General features: G+C 40.3%; 1 protein-coding gene across 4 annotated transcripts in view; it reads right to left on the bottom strand.

Annotated features, from left to right (window-relative positions):
* LOC114549067 (partitioning defective 3 homolog) overlaps positions 1 to 21,945 on the bottom strand; it is a 387,004-nt gene that overhangs the window by 124,447 nt on the left and 240,612 nt on the right. For 3 of the 4 annotated variants that reach the window (XM_028569211.1, XM_028569210.1, XM_028569213.1), the window contains exons 17-18: positions 4,449 to 4,597; positions 899 to 937 (exon numbers count right to left, since the gene is read on the bottom strand). In XM_028569211.1, the coding sequence (XP_028425012.1) occupies positions 899 to 937; positions 4,449 to 4,597 (188 nt within the window). The remainder of the gene's footprint in view (positions 1 to 898; positions 938 to 4,448; positions 4,598 to 21,945) is intronic. The other variant, XM_028569212.1, reaches the window with a different exon arrangement.

Below are 21,945 nucleotides of genomic sequence, written 5' to 3' on the forward strand. Positions count from 1 at the left end.
TACGGTCCTGTGATTCCCGTGTACCCCATACAAATATATTTCGAACTTGTTCATCCCTCTCCGTCTAGAAAATATATTACTGTAATATGCAGAAGCTGGCCACTCCCACGCCAAGCCTGGCAATCCACTGGATCAGCAACTGACCATCAGTGACTAGGCTCCATTAGTCTCTGAATGTTTGTTTTTGACAAAAACAAATGTTATACTTCTGCATAAATGTAATGTCACATATCTAATATGGTATGGTATGGTATGGTATGATATACCACGTATGATTTGTTTGTCAAATATCCCTGTACACAACAGGCAAAAGTTTCCAATTAGTGCTCTCAGAAATCATTAAAAAATATTCCCTTGTGATCGAGTCATCAGCTCATTATGTGTTAATTTCATGGAGTGAATGCACTCTAACATGCTCCAATCAGAGCTCAAAACAGCCCGACTATGGTGGATCAATTGCAGCCAGCTGAAGAGGCCAACTGGCAATGAATGTCTCTCCATTGCAAATGCCACTCCATTGCCTGGCTCCCTCTAGCCGTACACAACTCCTGGAGTAATGAGTGTTTTCTTCAATCATTTGCACTGCGGAACGATTACAATGGCACAGGTTCCCACATTAGTTGCCAAGTCTCTATTCAACGCGATGTAACTCCCTCTCAGCAATATGAAAACCCTCTTTTGATTATGCTGCAATTAACTTAAACAACTCTCCCCTCCATATGCATATTAAGGTGCCAAGATCACACAGCCAATAATGGTGGTGATGAGCTGGTTATGGAGAAAGTGTGGGGCTGCTTTTCTAATCTCTATTATTGACTCATGGAGCCACCTGAACCATCATAGTGGTCCACTGTAATAATGGTGACAGTATTGAGCTGGTCCAGGCATGGTTGCTTACCTCCATTGGTTCTTGTACTGCAGTTAATCTCATCTGCTACTGTTAAAGAGCATAAACAAGTGTGAGTGGTTAGTGCCTTCTGTACTGTACCGTGTTATAGAGCACATGCAAAGCAGAAAGAGACAGAATCAAAACGTGCAGGGCCGATACTGAATAATTTGAGACTGTGATGTAAGTAGAACAGATATTACACATTGTGCAAGGGCCTGTCAATCATAAGGCTTACAAGGCAAAGAGGCTGGAATGTGCTAATGTATTATTGCAAGCCACGATACCTCACGTCGCTTTCTTTTCTTTTCTTCCCTCACTCAATCTTGTTCCCCATCTAAATGGGATTAAACCGCGGGGTGTCTGACCAGTTTAGCCTATTTCAACAATGATGGGCTTCCAAGTCATGAATTCCATATGATGCAATTTGTGAACAAATGGAACAGGATTAAAAGGAGGGACGAAAATATCTAGTGACAGAATGAAATGAGAGTCTGTGGGGGATAGCATTGTCGAGCATGTTAACCATTTAGTCAAGGTAGCTTTGAAAGCACAGAGCAGCTTTATTAAAGTGTTAATGGAATGTAGATAGGTATGCTTACACCTGCTACTTCAACTAACTTCTGAAGAAAAACTTCAATGTCCAACAGTGTGCCAATGAAAAGGCGTAAGGATAAATGCTGGCACTATGTGCTCATTTAATTTTCAACTCTATTATACATTACCCATGGGCCATTTTTCATTGTGTGCCTTTGATGTAATAATTTCATTAAAATAATCAACATACTGTAGCAGTGTGTGCCTTTGAGATAAATAGAACTTATGTGACATCAGATCTGTACCAAATCACAATATGTAGCTTTCAATTTGAACACAGAGCTCGAGTTCCATTTATTGACTGAAACATTTCTCCTCCAGGAACTCATGTCAGCTACTGGAGTTATTATGTGGGAGGAACAAGTTAGTTATTTCCCTACACAATGTGAACGCTGTGATATTCTCACTGATGGATTATGATTTTATATTGGCAAGGATTTCTGTCAGCAGGATTTTTTTTTTTTTACAAACTCAATAGGGCCCTGCAAGTGGTGGAGGGGAATGTTATTTTGAATTACATCTAATACACTGATCTTAAGAACTGAGACATAATAGAGCAATAATGGATTTGTAAAACATCAATAGGAGTGGTTATGCCAAGAGTGAGGCATTGTCTTATGAGCAGATGAACTAGTCTCTTCTGTCCAAACAAACTGCTTTATTCAAGGACTAATCACATTCACAAATAAATGCTGATGCCACTTTGGGGCAATTAAGAAGCTTTTTTGATGAAACTCTTTGATAAAATGTGCATTTGCACTGATGAGAACGCCATCATGGAGCTATCTCAGGATCCTGTCCATTCTACTCACTTCCTGTGCTCAATTATATCCAATTATATTTCTATTTAACATTAAGACCATAATGGACAACATTTTTATGCTCAACTTGCTCAGTGAAACCTATCCAATGGCTAACTACTATCTTTCTCCTAAGCAGTACTTTCTGCTGAACGTTTGTGTTGTCTTGGTTTACTTTGTAGAAAAGTTTTGAGGGTGGACAAAGGCTAGGGCTAATCCAGTGAAGGTGGACCCCACAGAGCTGAGTGCAGTGGGGCGAACATGCACTAGTCTAGGGGGAAAGTCAAAGATTTCTACAGGTCTCTGGGCTCCATGTGGAATACAGTTGGCTGTTATCTGTTATGATTAGTCAGTGATCCGAGAGAAGGCAGCGTCTGCTTCAGCCTCAGTGGGAGAGGCTCTAAACACACACACACACACACACACACACACACACACACACACACACACACACACACACCATCTTCTTTAGAAACAGTCTGTGTGCTTGTGCATGTACGTGTATGCGCGTATATGTGTATTACCGGCCTTCCCATCATCACTAAAGAGACCATTTTGCTCTTCCTTATTGTCCACTGGACACTGGGCCATGGGAGATGGAGGCCAAAAGAGGAGTGGTGTTGGCTGGACAGGTCTACAATGAATTTGTGCATGTGTATGTGTGTGTGTGTGTGTGTGTGTGTGTGTGTGTGTGTGTGTGTGTGTATTTCTGTTTTTGAAAGTGTCTCCATCCCCACATTATTGTGCCTTTACTGAGACAGAAGGAAAAGGTGAGAGACATTGAGTGCCTGAGGAATCACCGGTTACAGAGAGATATAGTCCATCAAAACATTAGGGTGTTCAACAGGGAATGGTCAAACAATAATTCATTCAAGTTTCAGTGCAGTGTTGTAGTACTTGAGATCGGTTGCAGTCTCAAGACCGGTCTTACCACCACTTTTTGAAGGTCTCGTCTCGGAATCAACTGCATTTTTACTACTTTCTTGTCTCGGTTTCGAATAAAGGGGACTCAGGATTTTATTTCAAGATCGGTCAAGACCACAACCGCAGGGATTTCGCTAAATTGCCTGTCCGCATTTTCTGATTTATGCCTATGTGTTAAAACTTGCAAATGCAACCAATAACTTGACTCATATCTAATTTGAAATTTGCCTTGACTTGGTCTCAATCCCTCAAAGTCTTGGTCTTGTCTCGGTCTCGATACTGGTCTCGGTTTAGGTGGTCTTGACTACAACACTGTTTCAGTGTAAACAAATCCAGACAGTTTGCCAGACATACTTGAATGCCAGAATTGTGACCGAAGCTCTCTCTTGTAAACATTCAGCAAAGGGCCAAATTTGTGGTTCAGCTTTGACCTAGTACTTGCCATACTTGTGCGTGCGAACACATTTCCCATGAATTGAGAGATTACTAACATTTCAGGTACATTTACTTTTGGCTTTCCCTCCAAATAAAGTGATTAAAATAATCTGACTTAGCTGTTCCCTCGTTTACAACCTGCCTGAGGGTCTGACTGCTTGTGTGTTTTGCCCAGTCAGACTTTGTTGTAGTGATGTTGCCATGTTCCCGGGCCACAACAAGTACAAAGTTATGGTAACCATTGAATATGATGGCCAAAAGTGTGGAAATATTAAATTCTAGTATAATGGAATTGTGTTTTAAAGGAAAAGTTCAACATTTTGGCAAATACGCTTATTATTTTTCTTGCTGGGATTTACATGAGTAGATTGATACCACTCTCATGGCTGTATGCTAAATATTGAACTACTGCCAGTAGCCGGCTAACTTAGCTCAGTACAAAGACTAGAAAGAGGGGGAAACAGCTAGCCTGGTTCTGTCCAAAAGGTAAGGAAATCTGCCTGCCTGTTCCTCTAAAGTTCACTAATTAACATCTATCTTGTTTGTTTAATCCATACAAAAACCAATGTGTAAAAACGACATGTTGCCATTTTATTTCTTGGCCAGGACCAGTTGCCAGTCAACCAGCAGACAATTGAGTGGCCAATAAACAGTCCAGTACATAACCCTCATAAAAATAGCATTTGTGTATTAAGAAATTTAAAAAAAGTATATTTCTTAAAATGTGGAACTTTTCCTTTAATCATACACTCTTGAATCCAAGCATGTGTAATGGGTGCATGTGTAGAGAAAAGCATAGCATTTACCTAGATCCATGCTCTTGGACTTCCGCGCCTTGATGATTTCCAGATCATTAGCATTTTCATATTGTTTGGTGCGTTTTTCTGACATACTCTGGCGGCCGAAGCCCTCCCTCAGGAACGAACCGTCAGGGTCCGCGTCTGGACTGAGCGAGCTACAGTTCGTGAGGAAGAAAGGAAGTATTATAATATTGCATGAGACATGGCAAATGTAGGGTCATTCCAAAAGCATACCCTTGAATTCAATTAAATATATATTTTGTAATAATCTACATCTAGTTGCAGTTATATTGCTATAGGGCATCTTTATAAACCTGGGAGATTAAATATACCTATTAATATTCATACATCCCCAAACCTCAGTCAAAAACACTCCTTCATTATCAGATAATGGCCATTGATATTCAATACTCTCTCTCACACACACACACACACACACACACACACACACACACACACACACACACACACACACACACACACACACACACACACACACACACACACACACACACACACACACAATCCTTCATTTCAATGACTATTTAAATCAAGGACACCTCCACCTCTGCTGGGTGGGAGTGCTACATTTGGGTAGAAGAGGCCTGGCTAAGATGTGTGATAGCCCAGTGAGGTGAGGGTGCTCTGGGGTCATGGCCACTCAATAACCCCCCTCCTCCTATATGTCTCGAGCTGTGGCAGAGCCCCGCCCACCGTAGTGTGCGCCCTTTGAGATTCTTTATCTCTGTCTGGATCTTAATTGAAAACTGGAGGGGAGTGGTGAAAGCAGGTTGGGAGAGGGGGACACTGTGATTTGCATGCAGGAGAGCGCATTCACAATTAAGGTGAGAACATCTTGCCATTTGAGGGGAGACAGAGGGGAGGAGATGCAGTGCTGATTTCAGGTACTTGTAATCTTTTCTTTTCATGACACTTTCTACTTCTACTCCACTACCTTTCAAAGAGAAAAATTGTACTTTTTACTGCACTACATTCATTTGACAGTTTACAAATTAAGATTTTTGCACACAAACACATGTAGTTTATAAAATACAACATTTCATATTAAATTAAACTACCCAACAATATAACGGCCATACATAAAAGTCCAGCTGAAATGATTAGACAATTAAACACTTAATTGATTGACAGAACTGTTTTGATCATTTCCAGTTTCTAAAATGTGAGGATTTTTCTACATTGAGTACTTTTACTTTTAATACTTTGAGTACATTTCATTTAGTGCGCTGAAGCACAGAAGGGAGGGAACGGGATGAGGAGGGAGGAGGGAGCTAGTCTTCGTTAGGTTTGAAAATACTTTGAACGTCAACAAGAAGTAACGTCACCCAACATCGCTTAGAGCACCTTTAAGTAAGTAGTTATTTTTGATGCAGAACTTTTACTTGTAACAGAGTATTTTTACAGTGTTAGTTCTTTTACTTAAGTAAAGGTCCTGAATACTTCTTCCACCACTATTTAGAAAACACTCTCTGTTGTTGATCAGACATTGTAACCATTAAGGGTGTTTGCGTTTTTACCTTTAGAAATCCTTAAGGAGACTGAAATGTATGCATTTTGCATCAAAAATGACCTGAAATGATCTGATCTCCCCTGTGATTGAGAATGAAAATCGTTTGACTGGAGTTGGATGTTATAAAGTACTGTAGTAGGGAGGAATGTGTTGTTTTTGACAAAGTATCCTCTAGGAGCAGATGCTCCATCAAGAACCCTTCACCATTTGCAATATCACTAAACAACAACTGCAGACCTGCTGGCACTTGTTTGCATGTAAACAATTCTTATTTGGGTTGTCAACCCCATTTAACAAAAGAACTGCTTCATGTGTCACCGAGGGGCAGACATGTCACTTTGCCGCCGACCATACCTGACAATCCCAACTAAGATCAGACCGTCTCACAGGACCAACTCCATCTGACACAGGGAGAAAGGGAGGTGGAGCAGGAAGAGAGGAATGACAGCCCAGATGTATTATTCATTTATTCATCATTGCTCGCTATTCTCCTCTCATCATTCCAAGCCCAAAAAACCGCCTGCCCTCTCTTTTTCTGTCTCCGCAAATGTCATCTGTCGGAGCGTGACGGAGATGGCACAGGAAAGAAAGGACGTAATTTCAGTCTGAATTTAGATTTCATTCGTTCTTGCCAGTATTGTGTTTTTCGGGCAAATTGAACACCAATAGAACATAGACAAAGACAAGTGAGAGGCCATTAGGTGGGATCATGCACAGCTCTGTCACACAGGTACAGAGAGTGGGCGAGTACGTGACCACTTGTGAGAGCAATTACAGACAGAAGCAGTTGGGATGAATCAGATTCCAGCTTGTCTGAGCAAAAACGAAATCGAAATCTGTGGGCAGTAAGAGTGAAGTTCAGAGGGACAGCCCAGCGGTGGTGCAAATTCACTCAATAGGACTTCTGATTGTTGGTTTAGGCTGCTGCCCATTCTAACACTGCATCTGCTTGACTTTGGTTCATGCAGAGCAATGACTAAATACCCAGGTTGGGGATCATGGGTAACCTGTAGAGAAGTAGCCAATTGTTTTGCTTTGAGCAGTCCTTCAAGCTTGAGGTACCTGCTGTCTGAAATTGCACATACGGTCTCTGTCTCTCTCCATACAACACTGATTCCTACCCTTTTTAACTTGTGTCCCATTATAGCCAAGGGAGTCCTACCTGCCAATCCTTGTCTCAGGTTGCATATGTCTTCCAAATTAGATGATACACTATTCACTTTTGTAACATTTAAATGCAATACAATACAAGCCAGGAAATAAGTGTGCTACTTAATGTACTAAAGGCATGGCACAGCTAGTTGTTATCTTCTAGTCTACTTAAAGCTGACACACAAAGATTCACAGTCCATTAATAGAAATACAGCACTCAATTACAGATCTCGTATTCCTTTCTACCGATTATGTATTTTCCCATAGGAATGCTCGTTGTAATAAGATACTGCTTTGAAAGTCTCTTTGCTCGGATCTAGATGCTTCTTGAGCTCAAACAGTCTACTGGTGTGTATGGAATATAATGGAAAAGCCAATTGAAAGGACCTTAACTGGTCTAGGCTATGAAGGTGGCTATGAAGGTGTGACCCATACTGGACTTGGATGGTATCGGACCATTGATTTGCTCACTTTGGAATCCAAAGTGAATACATTTTTTGCTTTCCGATAGCGATTCTGATACCTGAACTAGCATATCGCCCAATACCAAGTACCGATCCGATACCACCCAGCCAGCAATGACGTGGGGCCAAGATGGGTTAAGTACGGGTTCCATGGTTACTGTGTGGGCATGGGCTTTGGCTTGGTGAAATCAGCGGGTCCCATGTAGGTTTTGTAGTATGAGTCCCACATAGGAAGCCCATATGAGCTGATTACATGGGCCCCATAAGGGACAGGCATGGGCCAATTGGGCATGGGTTTGAACTAAGAACACATATATGGGTCCTGCATAGCATATTTATGGGCCAAGTGGGCATGGGTTTGAACTGAGAACACATATATGGGTCCTGCATAGCATATTTATGGGCCAAGTGGGCATGGGTTTGAACTGAGAACACATATATGGGTCCTGCATAGCATATTTATGGGCCAAGTGTCCATGGGTTTGAACTGAGAACACATATATGGGTCCTGCATGTCATTTTTATGGGCCAAGTGGCCATGGGTTTGAACTGGGAACGCATATATGGGTCCTGCATAGAATTTTTATGGGCCATGTGGGCATGGGTTTGATCAGGGAACACATATATGGGTCCTGCATGGCATTTTTATGGGCCGAGTGGCCATGGGTTTGATCTGGGAACACATATATGGGTCTTGCATGACATATTTATATGCCGAGTGGGCATGGGTTTAATCTGGGAATACATATATGGGTCCTGCATGGCAGAGGCGCAAAGTAACTATGTAGGCCTATTGAGTTATGTAATTACTTACTGTACAATTTTTAGTAACTTGTAGTAACTCTACATTTAGGCTAATCAAGCATGTTGAGATTTAGTGATTGTAACTCAATACATTTCAAGTCACGCTAGTCACCAAAGAACAAACATTGCATACATGTCATCAGTCATTTTTGTTAGTCGTGCAGAAAATGAAAAATGTAACTTCCCAAAAATGTAAAAAACATCAAAATATGTCAAAGTTTACGCTGTGTTGAATTATGCTGATTAGTGGACTCTCATGCCTAGTCCACACGGACACGGGTATTTTTATAACCGTGACTTTTTTTTACGCGGTTCGGCCTTCCGTCCACACGAAAACGCAGTTTCAGGGCACTGTAACCGAACATTTTTGAAAACTCCGGCCAGGGTGAGCATTTTCAGGAACGCCGGTTACAGTGTTGACGTGTGGACAGTATAACCGGGTTTTTTGCCTTGCGACGTCAGAGTGTGCGACGTTATCCGCTGTTTTTGACGTCATATTGTGCGCCGCTAACTGCTTTGTTGATTATTCTTTGCAATGGCTTGACAGCGTGTTTTTGCGTTTTCATGTGGACGGAGATTTATTTTAAACCGAGCATGTGTGGACGTTTTTTTTTTAAAACGGAGGAGAAAAAACTCCGGTTATAAAAATACCCGTGTCCGTGTGGACTAGGCCTCAGAAAGGTTGCAGGCCTACCGTAACACTTCAAATAATAGCCCAGTCCCAGACGCCTGTCTCTTGGGGCAGAAACACATATTTAGACAAATAACTATGCTCGATATTATCGGCCGATATTGGCTTTAAAATTCAATATCGGTAAATATTGGTATGGTTTAAAATGACTAAAGTATGTCATTTTATACCTTATTGGAAAGCTTGTTTCCTCTCAAAGCGAATGCAGACAAAATTTGGGTGTAGGTTGTTGGCCAACCAGCATACACACAGGGTTTGTAGAGTAAATAAATTCTTGAGCAGGGCAGATCTAAGCCCCAATGAGTGGAATGAGTTGAATTTTTGTTCTTGTGTGGATATTTGTTTTCAGTTTACCTCAGTCAAAGAAATGTTCAGTTGGCATCTTCTCTCGAAGGGGTAGTAAGCACCGCACCCCAGTTAGCCTACCGGTTGCTGGCTAGTCCTTCAAAACATTCAAATCCCCAGTATCAAGGGAGTCATGGAACAGTGGGCAGTAAGCCTATAAACGATCATATGTTTCGGTATCTGTATCGGCTAATATCGGTATCGGAAATTAAGCACTGGACAATATTGGTATATCGGATATCAGTACAAAATCAATGTCAAGCATCCCTACAAATAACCCCATACGGTTATCCACATCCCATAGATGCCTGTCCCAATGGTCTATTTGATCAAATAAAACTCCGGGATCCTATTCGAAGTTTTACGGTACTTCATTTTTGAAGATGAGGCCAAATAGCTCACAGACAGCTAGTCCCTTTATGGACATGAATATGATGCATTTATTACCTCTTAGGAAATTGTAATTCAATATTTGTTAGAAAAGGACTTGCAGGAGGCCTCATCATCAATCTGTCTTCCACTTCTGTGTTGATAGATGTCCTTGGACCAAGGAGTAGCATGTGTTTCTATCAAGGTGTAGCTCATACAACAACAATAACTGATGTGTTGGCTGTAAAAGGTACAGTAGATCTGTTTGAGAAAAAAATGAGGGAAAAACACTTGTTTTGTATCTAATCAATTATTAATGATTAATAGATTGTTGGCATTTTAACTTTTGGTAAAGGAAAACACACATCCAGCCCTAGTCTGGAGAAGTGACGGTGGTTAAAAGTAACTAATACTCTGAGTAGTTTTTTTTTTTTTTTTTTTTTTACAAATTGTACTTTTACTTGAGTATTTCTCTAACACCAGTACTTTTACTTGTAACAGAGTAATATTTTAGCAATGTAACAGTAATTGTACTTGAGTACAGATTTTCAGTACTCTTTTCCGCCTGTTATGCACTCAACACCTAATTAGGCTTATTCAAAATGAAGCCAGCGGAGCAGTTAACGTTTGTTAATTCTCTCAATTTACGAATTTTACTGTATTTAATTGTTATTTGGTCAGGCAGTTCTTAGGACATCTATAAGGGGCCTGTATGCAAGGCCTTGTTTCGTGCTCAAAACGTTAGCAGTCCATTCGGAAAGCACTGCTGCTAGCTGTGATTTCAAGGAGAACTTCTATCAGACATTCACAAATTGAGGTAAGTTGAAATATTATTTTTCCAGAAAAATAACACTGCAGATTGTACAGTGGTCTGTATTTTTGGTTTGTGCTGTTTAATCTGATGTAGAATCTAACCAAAAGGAAAAACAGCGGGAGAGGTTGGACAATAATTAATATATCACGATAGACGGAGCTCTGAAGCAGACCTGTGCGCCGCTTAGTGTTCGCTCTCTCTGGATAAAGACGAGCAGCAGCACAGACACCAGGGGCATCGGATCGGGGGTAAAACCAATACTGATTACCAGGGCCCTTGAAAAGTCTGGAATATATTTTATTTTACCTGGATATTTTTATTTCCTAATAACATTTCATAATGCATATCAGATGAAATGTAAAGTTAGTGTATTGGCAGAATAACTTGGTTGATTGACTGACTATTTTGTATACAAAAAGGTCTCACCCCCCCTTGCTAATGTGCCAAATGGTTTAGTCCACCTTCATGCATTACGTTAGCTAGTTCAGTTGAGCGTCTGGTGGAGCGCAAACTTCTGCTGTAGAAAGGTCTTTTCTCAAAGAAAGCCAAATCATGCTACCAAAAAGAAAGGAAAGACAGGAGGAGGAGAGAAAACAGAATGAGGGGAAACAATTGGTAACTGACTTCTTTTCAAAGAAAGGTGAGCACTAACTGGAAAAGAAATCCATGGTGCTCGTCAGGGACCAAGCAGTTAGGCATGAGGAGTCGCAAGGAGATTTCAAAAAAGGGTTTTTTATTTTACCCACAAAACATTCTGACAACAAATAAAGATAGGGCCCTTAAAAGAGGTCAAACAAACAAACTGAACTTAAGCTCTGAACATAACTAACTCAAAAATACAACTGACCTCCTATACAAGAAACAAAGGGGACTTATATACTGGGTGATCAGACCAGGTTTGACACCCAGGGGGAGACTAACAATAACACTAATATGTAAATTACAAATAACAAAAGAAAACAACTAAACACTTACTCCAAAAGAAATGTAATCTTAATTAACATTAACTGAATAAATGTACTAAAGACAATACAAATCAAAACTCAAATATCTTGAGGACAAATAAAGCTAACTCCCCCCTGACATAGAGACCAATTTAGCCACCACCCCTATAAAGCTGCTGTAGTTCCAGATGCCACCCCTTTGTCCCTGCAGCTTGCATGCCTCACTCCAGGGTGTGGAATCTGCAACACTGGTAAGCTCAAAGAAGTTATATTAGAAAACTAATCCAAAACTAATAAAGTATATATGTAAACCAAATCCAGTGCCCTGTAAGTTATTTAAAACTAAATAAATGTTTACAACAAAATATATAATGTGTCTGAAAAGATACAGAAACCAATCTTAAGGAAAACAGCATGAACTAAGATAAATGTGAGTGTATGAGGTTACCGTCTGTGGCCATCACACTGCTAAACTGCTTGAATATCTCCGTGACTGTTAGCGCTAAAAAACGGACTGAGACAACCCATTGAAAGAGCAGAACATGCACTTGTTGGAGCAAAAAAGAACCTTGCTAAATTGACTTATGCTCCTTTGTTTTTAGGTGCACTGAAGAGTAATGCAATGACTCAAAATGTGAATCGCAAAGAAGTGGAAATGGCGCTGTTGAAGTGGTTTACCGGCGCACGTGACCGTGGGAGAGGGCTGCAAGAGCCCCAAGAGAAAAAGGAGCATCCACCACACAGACGCCATGAGTGTATTTTGTATTAATGTATTTTTTGGAGAGGTGTTTTTTTTTTTCAGAGATTTTAAAAAAAAAACATATTTTTGATTTATTTACTGGTATGTTGTGACATTTAAATTGTTTTTTAAAGATCATGTTTGTTGTTCAATTTAACAATATATTTCTTGCAGTTCAAAGCGTCAAGTGTCTTTTACTTCTTTTGGACTTATATTCATTCTTTGTTTTTCTTAGATTGCTTACTTAAACCATTTGGCATGGTTGGGCTTAGATAGGCCTTGCATGAATTGCCCAGTTAGGACTCACATAAGATCCTTACAGAGCCCACTTTAAGCCCATAGGGGCATTCACGGCTGGATCCTGGGTGCAAACCCACTTTAAACCCCTTTAGTCAGGTGTGGCCCAAATGGGTCTGACATGAATTACCCAGTTAAGACCCACATAAGACCCTTACAGGTCCCACTTAAAACCCATCTGGGCATCCATGTCTGGCCCCCGTGTGGATCCCTGGTGCAAGCCCATTTTAAACGCCCTTTAGGCAGGTGGGGCCCAAATGGGACTGACATGAATTGCCCAGTTAGGACCCACATAAGACTCTTACAGAGCCCATTTAAAGCCGATCTGGGTAGCCATGGTTGGATCCCGGGTGCAAGCCCACTTTAGACCCATTTGGGCAGGTGGGGCCCAAATGGGTCTGACATGAAGTGCCCAATTAAGACCCATGCAGTACCCTTACAGGTCCCACTTTTAGTATGTCTGGGCATTCCACGGCTTGCCCCAATGTGGATCCCGGGTGCAAGCCCATAATGGGGCCCACATTTGCCGCCCATGAAGCCCTCATCTGGGCCCCACATGTCATTGCTGGCTGGGCAGTGTGTCATATATTTTAGTATGTTTTAACATCTGTATACTAGTATCCCTGTATGGATGTGTTATGATTTCTTTCTTTGTTGTACGGCCTGGTTCAGGTTAAACTTTTTGTGAAACATGGAAAAAAAAACAATGAACGCCATAGAACTTTCTTTTATTATCCAGTTTGACAGTGAGTCATAACAGAAAAAGAACATAAACTACTTTAAAATAGATTTTCTTGGGGGCTAAATTAAGCGGTATCAGATTGGTGCATAAACTTTCCGATACCAGCATTTTAGGCAGTATCAGAGGCTTTTCTGGTATCGGTATTGGAAGATCTCTACATGCTAAGGCTGTCAGCATTATCAGCATTGGCAATCGCGATGCGATTAAGGGCCATGCGATGCGCATGCCGGCATTTATTAATTTATTTTCACTTTACTCGGCTTCGCATCAGGCTACTATTTTGACCCTTTGCCGCTCTTTGACATAATCCTCAACACATCCTGCTGCTGCAGGCTGCAGGCATGATGGAGAAAGACAGCAGCAACACAATTCTGATTGCCGCTTTTTATTTTCCAAAACTCCCAGACGGGTCGAAAGCCATATGCACATTGTGTAAAGCTGAATTAAAATATCACAGAAGCACGTCAAGCTTGAGCTACCACCTACGAGCTAAGCATAGTAGTACAGTTAACGTGACTCAGGTTGATGCTAGCAGGCTCAGGCAAAGCACTATTTTGGAGAGTGCTACTTGCAGACCTGCGGATGAAACCAAATCCCCAAAAAATACTACCGCTCTTGCAAAATGAGTGGCAACTAACTGCAGACCTGTCAGCATCGTAGAAGACTTGGTCTTAAAGACGTACTACGGTTGGCATGTTCTGACCCGTCTTATACATTGCCGTTGAGGGGGACAGTAGTTTCACACGTACACACACCTTGTACTCCACGGAGAAGCCAAACTGGAACTGCTGCAAAGTGATGCAAGGTGATCACTGGACGTCAGTAAGTAATCAAAATTATTTAGGAGTTACTGCATACTATATTGACTCTAGATTCAAATGTGTGACTAGATTCACACATTTTTCTTTTGTTTACAGTAAATAAATAAATAATAAACAAATATAAATCTTAAAATCAAGTTCATAAAGTCACTTTCTTTGCATTCATTTGATTCCCAATCAAGATACACTGGTAATAATTGCTTTCCATTGTTAATATGTACTTAAAAACAGTTCTGAAATGCAAAATAATAGAATTTTAATCATGTGATAAAACATGAGATTAATCGTGATTAACTATAGAAATTCAGCGATTAATCGCGATAAAACATTTTTTTATCGTTTGACAGCCCTAATACATACTCAATGAAATTGTACTGGATAGCTGGAAATAAGAAATAGCTTGACCAGACAGGTTGAATAATCTCCAGAGTGGCACAATTTCTTCTTCAGACCATCCGTCCCATCCATGCCTCTGGCCTATCTTTAACAGTGGGCCCAATCCATTTGGATAATACATTCCCTCATCTCTCCTTCTTAAAGCAGTGTTTAAAAGCAATTTCCACCATTCCGAGCACAGATGCTGCCCCCCCCTCCTCCTCGTTCAAAATTCTTCCATCATCTAAAATTAACTAGGGCTGAGGATTGCTCACAGGCAAATCCACAGCTTTTACTTGCATTTCACATCAACTTGTTCCTGTCTCCGTCTCCCTCGCAGGAAGTTAAATGTGTCAAACTACACAGCCTTGTTGCTAAGTGGTATGTGCTAAAAGCCGTCTGTGCTCACAATTTACCCTCGTGACTTATGTCTGTCTTATTTTTTTACTTCTTTTTTTCAACTCCCAACCTTTCTCACCCTCATTTAAAAACGACCCCAAAGAGGTGAGTCTCAAAGTGTCCTACTTCTTAGAAAGGTGCAGCTTGGATTGATCGACTAGCGGGGGGTTGTGTGTGCATTAGTTTCAACTGCTCAAAGAGGGGGAAAGAGGTGGAGAGCTCCGGTAAGGTGCTTCTGAAATGGTCCTTCTGGGTTTTGAAGGAGGCCGATTCAGCTGACCGCATGGATGCATAGCTGGGCCGGGGAGCTTGGAGCTGCCTTCAATCATTGCATACAGCCCTGCATGAGAAGTCAGTGCAGAGGCCTGTCCTGCTGGCATGTGCACGAGCAGATACTAGATAGTTGAAATATTTTATACGTCGCAGAGGGAAAAAAAAGGGGAACATAGAGGTCTTCTTTTCCAAATTTTTAACACTTTTTAAAAAATATATACATTGCATATACTTGTAAAAAGTATGTCTCAGATTACCAATTGTATTTCACTTGCTTCATTTCAATTATAAAACATCTGACTTTAGCCTGGGTATTAAGAAACATTAAGAAAAAAAGAGGTCCCATCAGTGCCACACAGAGGAGCAGCTGCACCTGTGATTTGCTGTAATCTCCATTTAATTGTGATGAAGTTGCAGATAGAGACAGGAAGAGGGAGAGAACAAGATCACTTAAGACCTCTTTGTCCGTCGGCTGACTCCTGCGTAGATCTCCTCAATTATTCCGTGCCTGGTGTACGGGCGCTTTAATTGAGTTTTGCTACAATGACTTCTCCAGTCTGCTGAATGGGAGAGCGACTGACAAGGACCAGCACATACACTCACCGGCCACTTCATTAGATACACCTTTTCAGATGCTCATTAAGGCAAATATCTAATCAGCCAATCACTTGGCAGCAAATGGTAAGGACAATCTGCTGAAGTTGAAACATCAGAATGGGGAAGAAAGGTGACCTAAGTGACTTTGACCATGACTTGGTTGTTGGTACCAGACGGGCTGGTTTGAGTATTTCCAAAACTGCTGATCAACTTGGGTTTCCACGCACAACCACCACTAGGGTTTACAGAGAATGGTCCGAAAAAAAGAAAATATCCAGTTAGCTGCTGTTCTCTGGGCAAAAATGCTTTGTTGAGGGCAGATGAGACGGACTGGTTTGAGTTAGGGCTGGATTATGGATCTTAAATAAATAGCCTTTATAAAATAAAAACCGGCCTATCTCTTTTAGAATGCTCCTTTAACTGTTTTTAACAACAATAACAGACTGATAAAAAGAAAGAGAGAGAGAGAGAGAGAGAGCTCATAGATCATGAAGCGGATTCTTTCTGTACAATTCTGTTTTATCAGTGAAGTGTATGAACTACAGTGCAGACTGGATTCTCTAACAGAGTGACGGCTAACTCATAAGAACGGGACTAGCGCTGGTTGAGTGAGCATCGGCAGGTCATCAGCATTACACACAACTTACTTCTTGTGTACAGATAACATGTCTGTCTTGTCGCTGTGCTGCATTTTAATGAACTATGATAATCTGGTCATGGATCACATCTCTTGCCCACATCCAGATGCAGTCTCACTCGCTCTTACTTAAAGAACTGTTAAAGTTACATCCACTACTGTTCTTCTTTCGCCAGGCCCTTTTTAAAGCGTTACCAGCCTAACAAAATGTAGGGCTGGGCGATAGAGAGAAAATCAAGTATCACAATATTCTTGACCAAATACCTCAATGTCGATATTGTGAGGATATTGTAGGGTTGACAATTGGTGCTTGAATGCTGGGATTTTAGCTAAATAATCATCAGTAATGTGGATATATTGACTAAGTGGGTAAAGGCAAATAATTGAACAGCTAGAACAGTCTGGTGAGTTCAGAAAATTACATCACTTTACGGTATTGCAGCCTTAAAAATCCAGGAAAAGACAACACTTGCCATATTATCATATTACACTATCCCAAAATCTAAGACGATAGCTAGTCTCATATCACGATATCGATATATCAATATATTGCAAATTAAAACTGTAGGCAAAGGATAGGATATACCGCCCAGTCCTAGTTAGAGTTGATAGATAAAACTGAGGCTACAAATGGCACAGGCTCTCCAAAATTGAACAACAGAAGATTTAAAAAAATGTTGCTTGTTCTGATGAGTCTGGAATTCTGCTAGACTTTCAAAAAAATCTATTAGATATGTTTCCAGCACCTTGTTGAATCTATGCCATGAAGAATGAAGGCAGTTCTGAAGGCAAAGAGGGGTCCAACCCAATACTAGCAAGGTATACCTAATAATGTGGTCAGTGAGTGTATTTTGGTTTGTGTGGCAACAGTGTGTGTGCGCAGGTTACTTTGGCATTACTCATGCTAGCATTGTAGGGCACACACACACACACAAACAAACACACACACACACAGGAATCCATAGACAAACACACTTAAGGTGAGTACAGAAATTAAAGGATGTATGACATGCTCGTAGCAATGGTGCACCACAGAGACAGGGTAAATATTCATAAAGGTAGAGGAGACCATTAGAAGGAAAAACAATGCCTGCAATGTGTGTGTGTGTGTGTGTGTGTGTGTGTGTGTGTGTGTGTAATACCTGGTGTTAAAGTCACTACCAACTTAAATGGACATGTGAGATTAGTCAAAAAGTGTGTGTGCACGCACTACAGGGCGTTTGCATTTATATGTAGTTATGCTAATAGCTTGATGGGAAAAACACATGTGCTTAATAGAGCACTTGTGATTTTTAGTTACATTACTGAGGATAGAAACTATTAGGGAGTCAACTGAAGTAGGCAGTCTGCCTTTAATGTTACTTGGGAAGTTTGTTTGTTCGTGTCTATGCGGACCTTTTCCACTTTATATGTTAATTTGTGAAATTGTTTACCAGCCAATGTGTATCTAAACACTCGTGAGATCGAGGGCGTCTGTGTGTTTGGATAAGTGTGTATGTTTGTCTGGAGTCCTTTTGCGTCTCTGCTGGTTGACAGACTGTGTCAGAGGCTGCCTAGGAAATGAGGTTTCCACCTGTGACACAGTCTAGTTCTCTCTCTTTCTTTCTCTCTGTCTCTCTCACTGTCCATTTCTCTTCCCTCTCACCTTAATGAGAATTGACACCTATCCTCCACTCTGTCATCTACATCCAGATTGCAGTCCAAGCCATTGGGATGGTAGTAGTCTACCTATATTAAGGTTGTGACAGTGCCCCGAGTGGTCCATGTGGGGGAGTGATTTCTCTGTTTTAAGGTTAATTCTCTTCTACTTGCTCAACTGTTGCCCTCTGGGATCAAAATTCTAGAAGCTAGAAATAGATTCTGAATAGGTTTTTCAGCACAGGCACCATGCAAGCATTCCTATTTCTTTCAAACCAACATGTCATTTTTCAGGGGTTAGGATATGCCAATATTTTCTCAATAGATGTGGGTCTCTGAGGAAAGAGTGTGATACGTTTAGGATAGTACACATCCTTGCAAGATTATTTTGTGAAGATCTACAAATGGTTAGTATTCAGTATTAACCCCAGAATTGAATCATTATGGGTATACTTTAAACTTGCAGACAGAATCTGAAGGATAGTCATACAATCAAAACAACAAACAACATATAATTGAGAAAAATTGCACCGTATTACTCATATCACAGTAGGCCATTACGCGATTTGAACTGTACATGCACCCTTTCCTCCTGCAGGTAGTAAAACATAATGCAGGTGGTATGCAGGGCTGCTATGATACCAGCGGTTGGTATGGTAATAACAGCACGTGTGCTGGTTTGCCTGGCTCTCAGTGATGTTGTATCATTTTACCTTTTTGAATAATTAAAAAAAGAATTGCATGCGTTATTCTGCTGTGGTTCAAGTAAGATTAAGGATACACATATTTGTGGTCAATATAACTGGCCACAGCAAATTAATGGCACAGAAAATGACATAAAATGTGTTCACTTTAAATAGTGCCAAACCCACTAAAAAACAGGCCTTAATGGAAAAAATGACAGGGTGTCCGACAGTGTGTATAGCTGCATGTTATCCTAAAATCAATAATCAATCATTTACACTAGTTTGTACGCTGCCTGATGGATTTTGCCGATAAATCCAGTTTTGCTACTTGGTTGAAATGGAATGTGTCCTCTCGTGCGCACAGAACAACAACTGACCCAGTATCAACGGAGATAAAAACCAACTTCTTGTGCAGAGACAGCTGATTCTGAGGACAGAGAGATCAGACGCATGGACAGGATAGACATCTATCTAAAACATGACGCATCAATAATTACATGTTGACTAAAACACCAAATTAAGTGGTAACCTTTTTTTCAGTTTTGCAGTTTTGACCGAGTCAAGAGCAGCTTAGATAGTTTCATGTCAATTATATGGATCATAAAGTTAGCCTTCTCTAATATGATTTCCACGCAAGTTTCAGTTTTAACTATAGAAAATGCACTACATCTGTAAGAGTTGTTAGTTCTATACTTTAATACGCACATGAACATAACCAGGCAGCCCCCCCCTACTGGAAATACTTTCCCGAGCGCATGACTGGCTCCTCCTTACATTCTAAGAACAATAAAGCTCTCAAATCCTAATCATAGTACAAAACATTTACAAAACCACAGCTTAAGCTTTCTGCACTGTACAGTAATTATGTGGGGGAAACTGTAAACTTCTGTTCACACAGTACTGTGTAATTACATGAGCTTAACTGTCTTGCAATACGTTATAATAAACTCTAATTAAAGTTTATAGAAATAGGGTTAATAAAGTGCAATAAAAAGGTACTAATGTGGCCTAATGTTGCATTTTAATTGATATAGTAAATTGATAGTAATGCTTTCACAGAAGTGGTAGGTTTATTATGCTTTTCTTTACTTGCACAGTTACAGTTACTTAATGTGCATCTACAAGCAGCTACAGTTAAATTACAAGAAACACAACACACCGTGGGTCACTGAATAAAACAGCACGAGGACGCAGAGAGGTTCTGTTGTTGGGAGGAGACACATTCTCAGTCTCTCAGAGAGCATCATCTTCAAAGTCAAGTTGCTTTGTCAAGTTGTACTTTATATGTAGGGGTTTACACGTGGTGCTTCTGCAAACTTCTCTTAAACAAGGGACTAAGTGTTGTGTCTTGGTTAGATGTTGCATTTCAAGGAAAACTTGCAAATACTTTTAAAAGCTTGTTTTGCTCTTGAAGGATAAAGTTGATGGCACCTCGGTGAAGATTAGATAAACTACTTAGGGGACATTTTAATGAAAGGGAAAAATCCATCCATGAATGGATGATGGTGCAGTGAACTGTTATAGTCTCTAGATTCTTGGGAAGATACAGCAAAGAGACCCCCCACGCCTATAACATACAGTATAGGCTTACTGCGGAAAGCTAAGTTGACCAACTCCTTATCACTTAACATCTTTAAATGATATGATCTCTGATTTTTAAACTATAATTTCTTGATTGATTTTCAACGGATTGTAGAACACCAACAACTGTATTGTATTGCACACTAACAGTGCCAAAAGGGAAAGACATGGACTGGGACCCCAGTTAGAGGGAGGGAACGGACACACCCTGCAACTGCACTTTATTAACTTGTGGGATTAAAACCAGGTGGAAACTAGAACCATTCCTTCTGCATCTGAGAAGGATCAGCTTGTATTATGAGCTAACATGATTATACACTAAATTGTCTTTCTGACACTGGTCTACATTCCATTCCTGGGAGAAATCTTCTTATTATCCAACTTATCCAGACTATTCTGTGAAGCCACTATATAAACCAGTGTCTGTGTTATCTATTTTACTGTAAATCATTTAGACGTGGTCCTTCCTGTTTGGCTTTGAATTCAAACTAATGAAGGAGGAGGCAGACACTGCAAAGGGAATTAATGTGATGGGTCAGGACCCAATGTTCAAATGAACTTAGTGCAGATATGCAAACTAATAACTTACAAGCTTTATTTATTCAGTGAAACCTGACTGAAGACACATGCTGGTTTCCATCCCCTCCCTGATTCACAATCACACACCCTCTAACCCTACACACATCCTGGACTTAACCCTTGTGTTGACTTCACGTCGACCATGCAACTTTTTGTTTTCCTGGGTGAAAAGTTTAAATGAAAACGTTTTTCAGCAGTTTCTGTCATCTTTTTCGACATTTTTATCACTTTCCTCAACATTTCTGTCATTTTTCCTGACATTTTTGTCACTTTTTCCGATGTCTTTGTCGATTCTTTTCTACGCTTTGTTTCAAATGCTATAAAATTTAATAAAACACCCAATTCAAATTCAACTGATCATTTATTTTACTTTTGAAGATTGTCATATGGAACCATCCACTTCATTTTTTTGGACAATTTGGTTGAAAGAAACCCAAATTTCTGTATTAATAGCAATACTACTAAAACAGTCTGTAATACAGAAGCAACAAATAAAAGCTTGTATATTTGTACATTAGCATTTTAACAAAGATCTAAAAGCATGAGGCTGGAATATTTATAGCCCGTTTTATGATCATTTGAGGCCCGTAAAGCTAATGTGATATAACGACGGTTCATAACTACAGGACAGCTCTGAGCACCTCCAAGAGAAGGCAAAACAGGCGGATGTCTTCACACAGTAAAACGTGCGATAACAAGAACTGTGTAATCGCACATACAGAGAACGCACACACCCATTAGATATTGGCTAGGGATGTCAAGAAAAAAAGAAAGTAGGTCAATTTATGTGTCTTGTGTGAGATGGGATTTCTGCTTCCAAAACAACCATTTATCTTGGGGGCCCACACGTTAAAACACTAACACGTGGGCTATTATTCACTAGAAACCTGCTGAGGGGAAGACTGAAACAGAGGGAATTTTTATAGAGGGACCGATAAGAATGTATATTTACAAAATTCTACGAGAGAGATGAGTAGATTATTAAAGAATGGGGTCTTTAATTGATTGTTTACATTAGTCATTTT

This window comes from Perca flavescens, chromosome 22 (assembly GCF_004354835.1).
Source record: "Perca flavescens isolate YP-PL-M2 chromosome 22, PFLA_1.0, whole genome shotgun sequence".
Taxonomy (NCBI): Eukaryota; Metazoa; Chordata; class Actinopteri; order Perciformes; family Percidae; genus Perca; species Perca flavescens.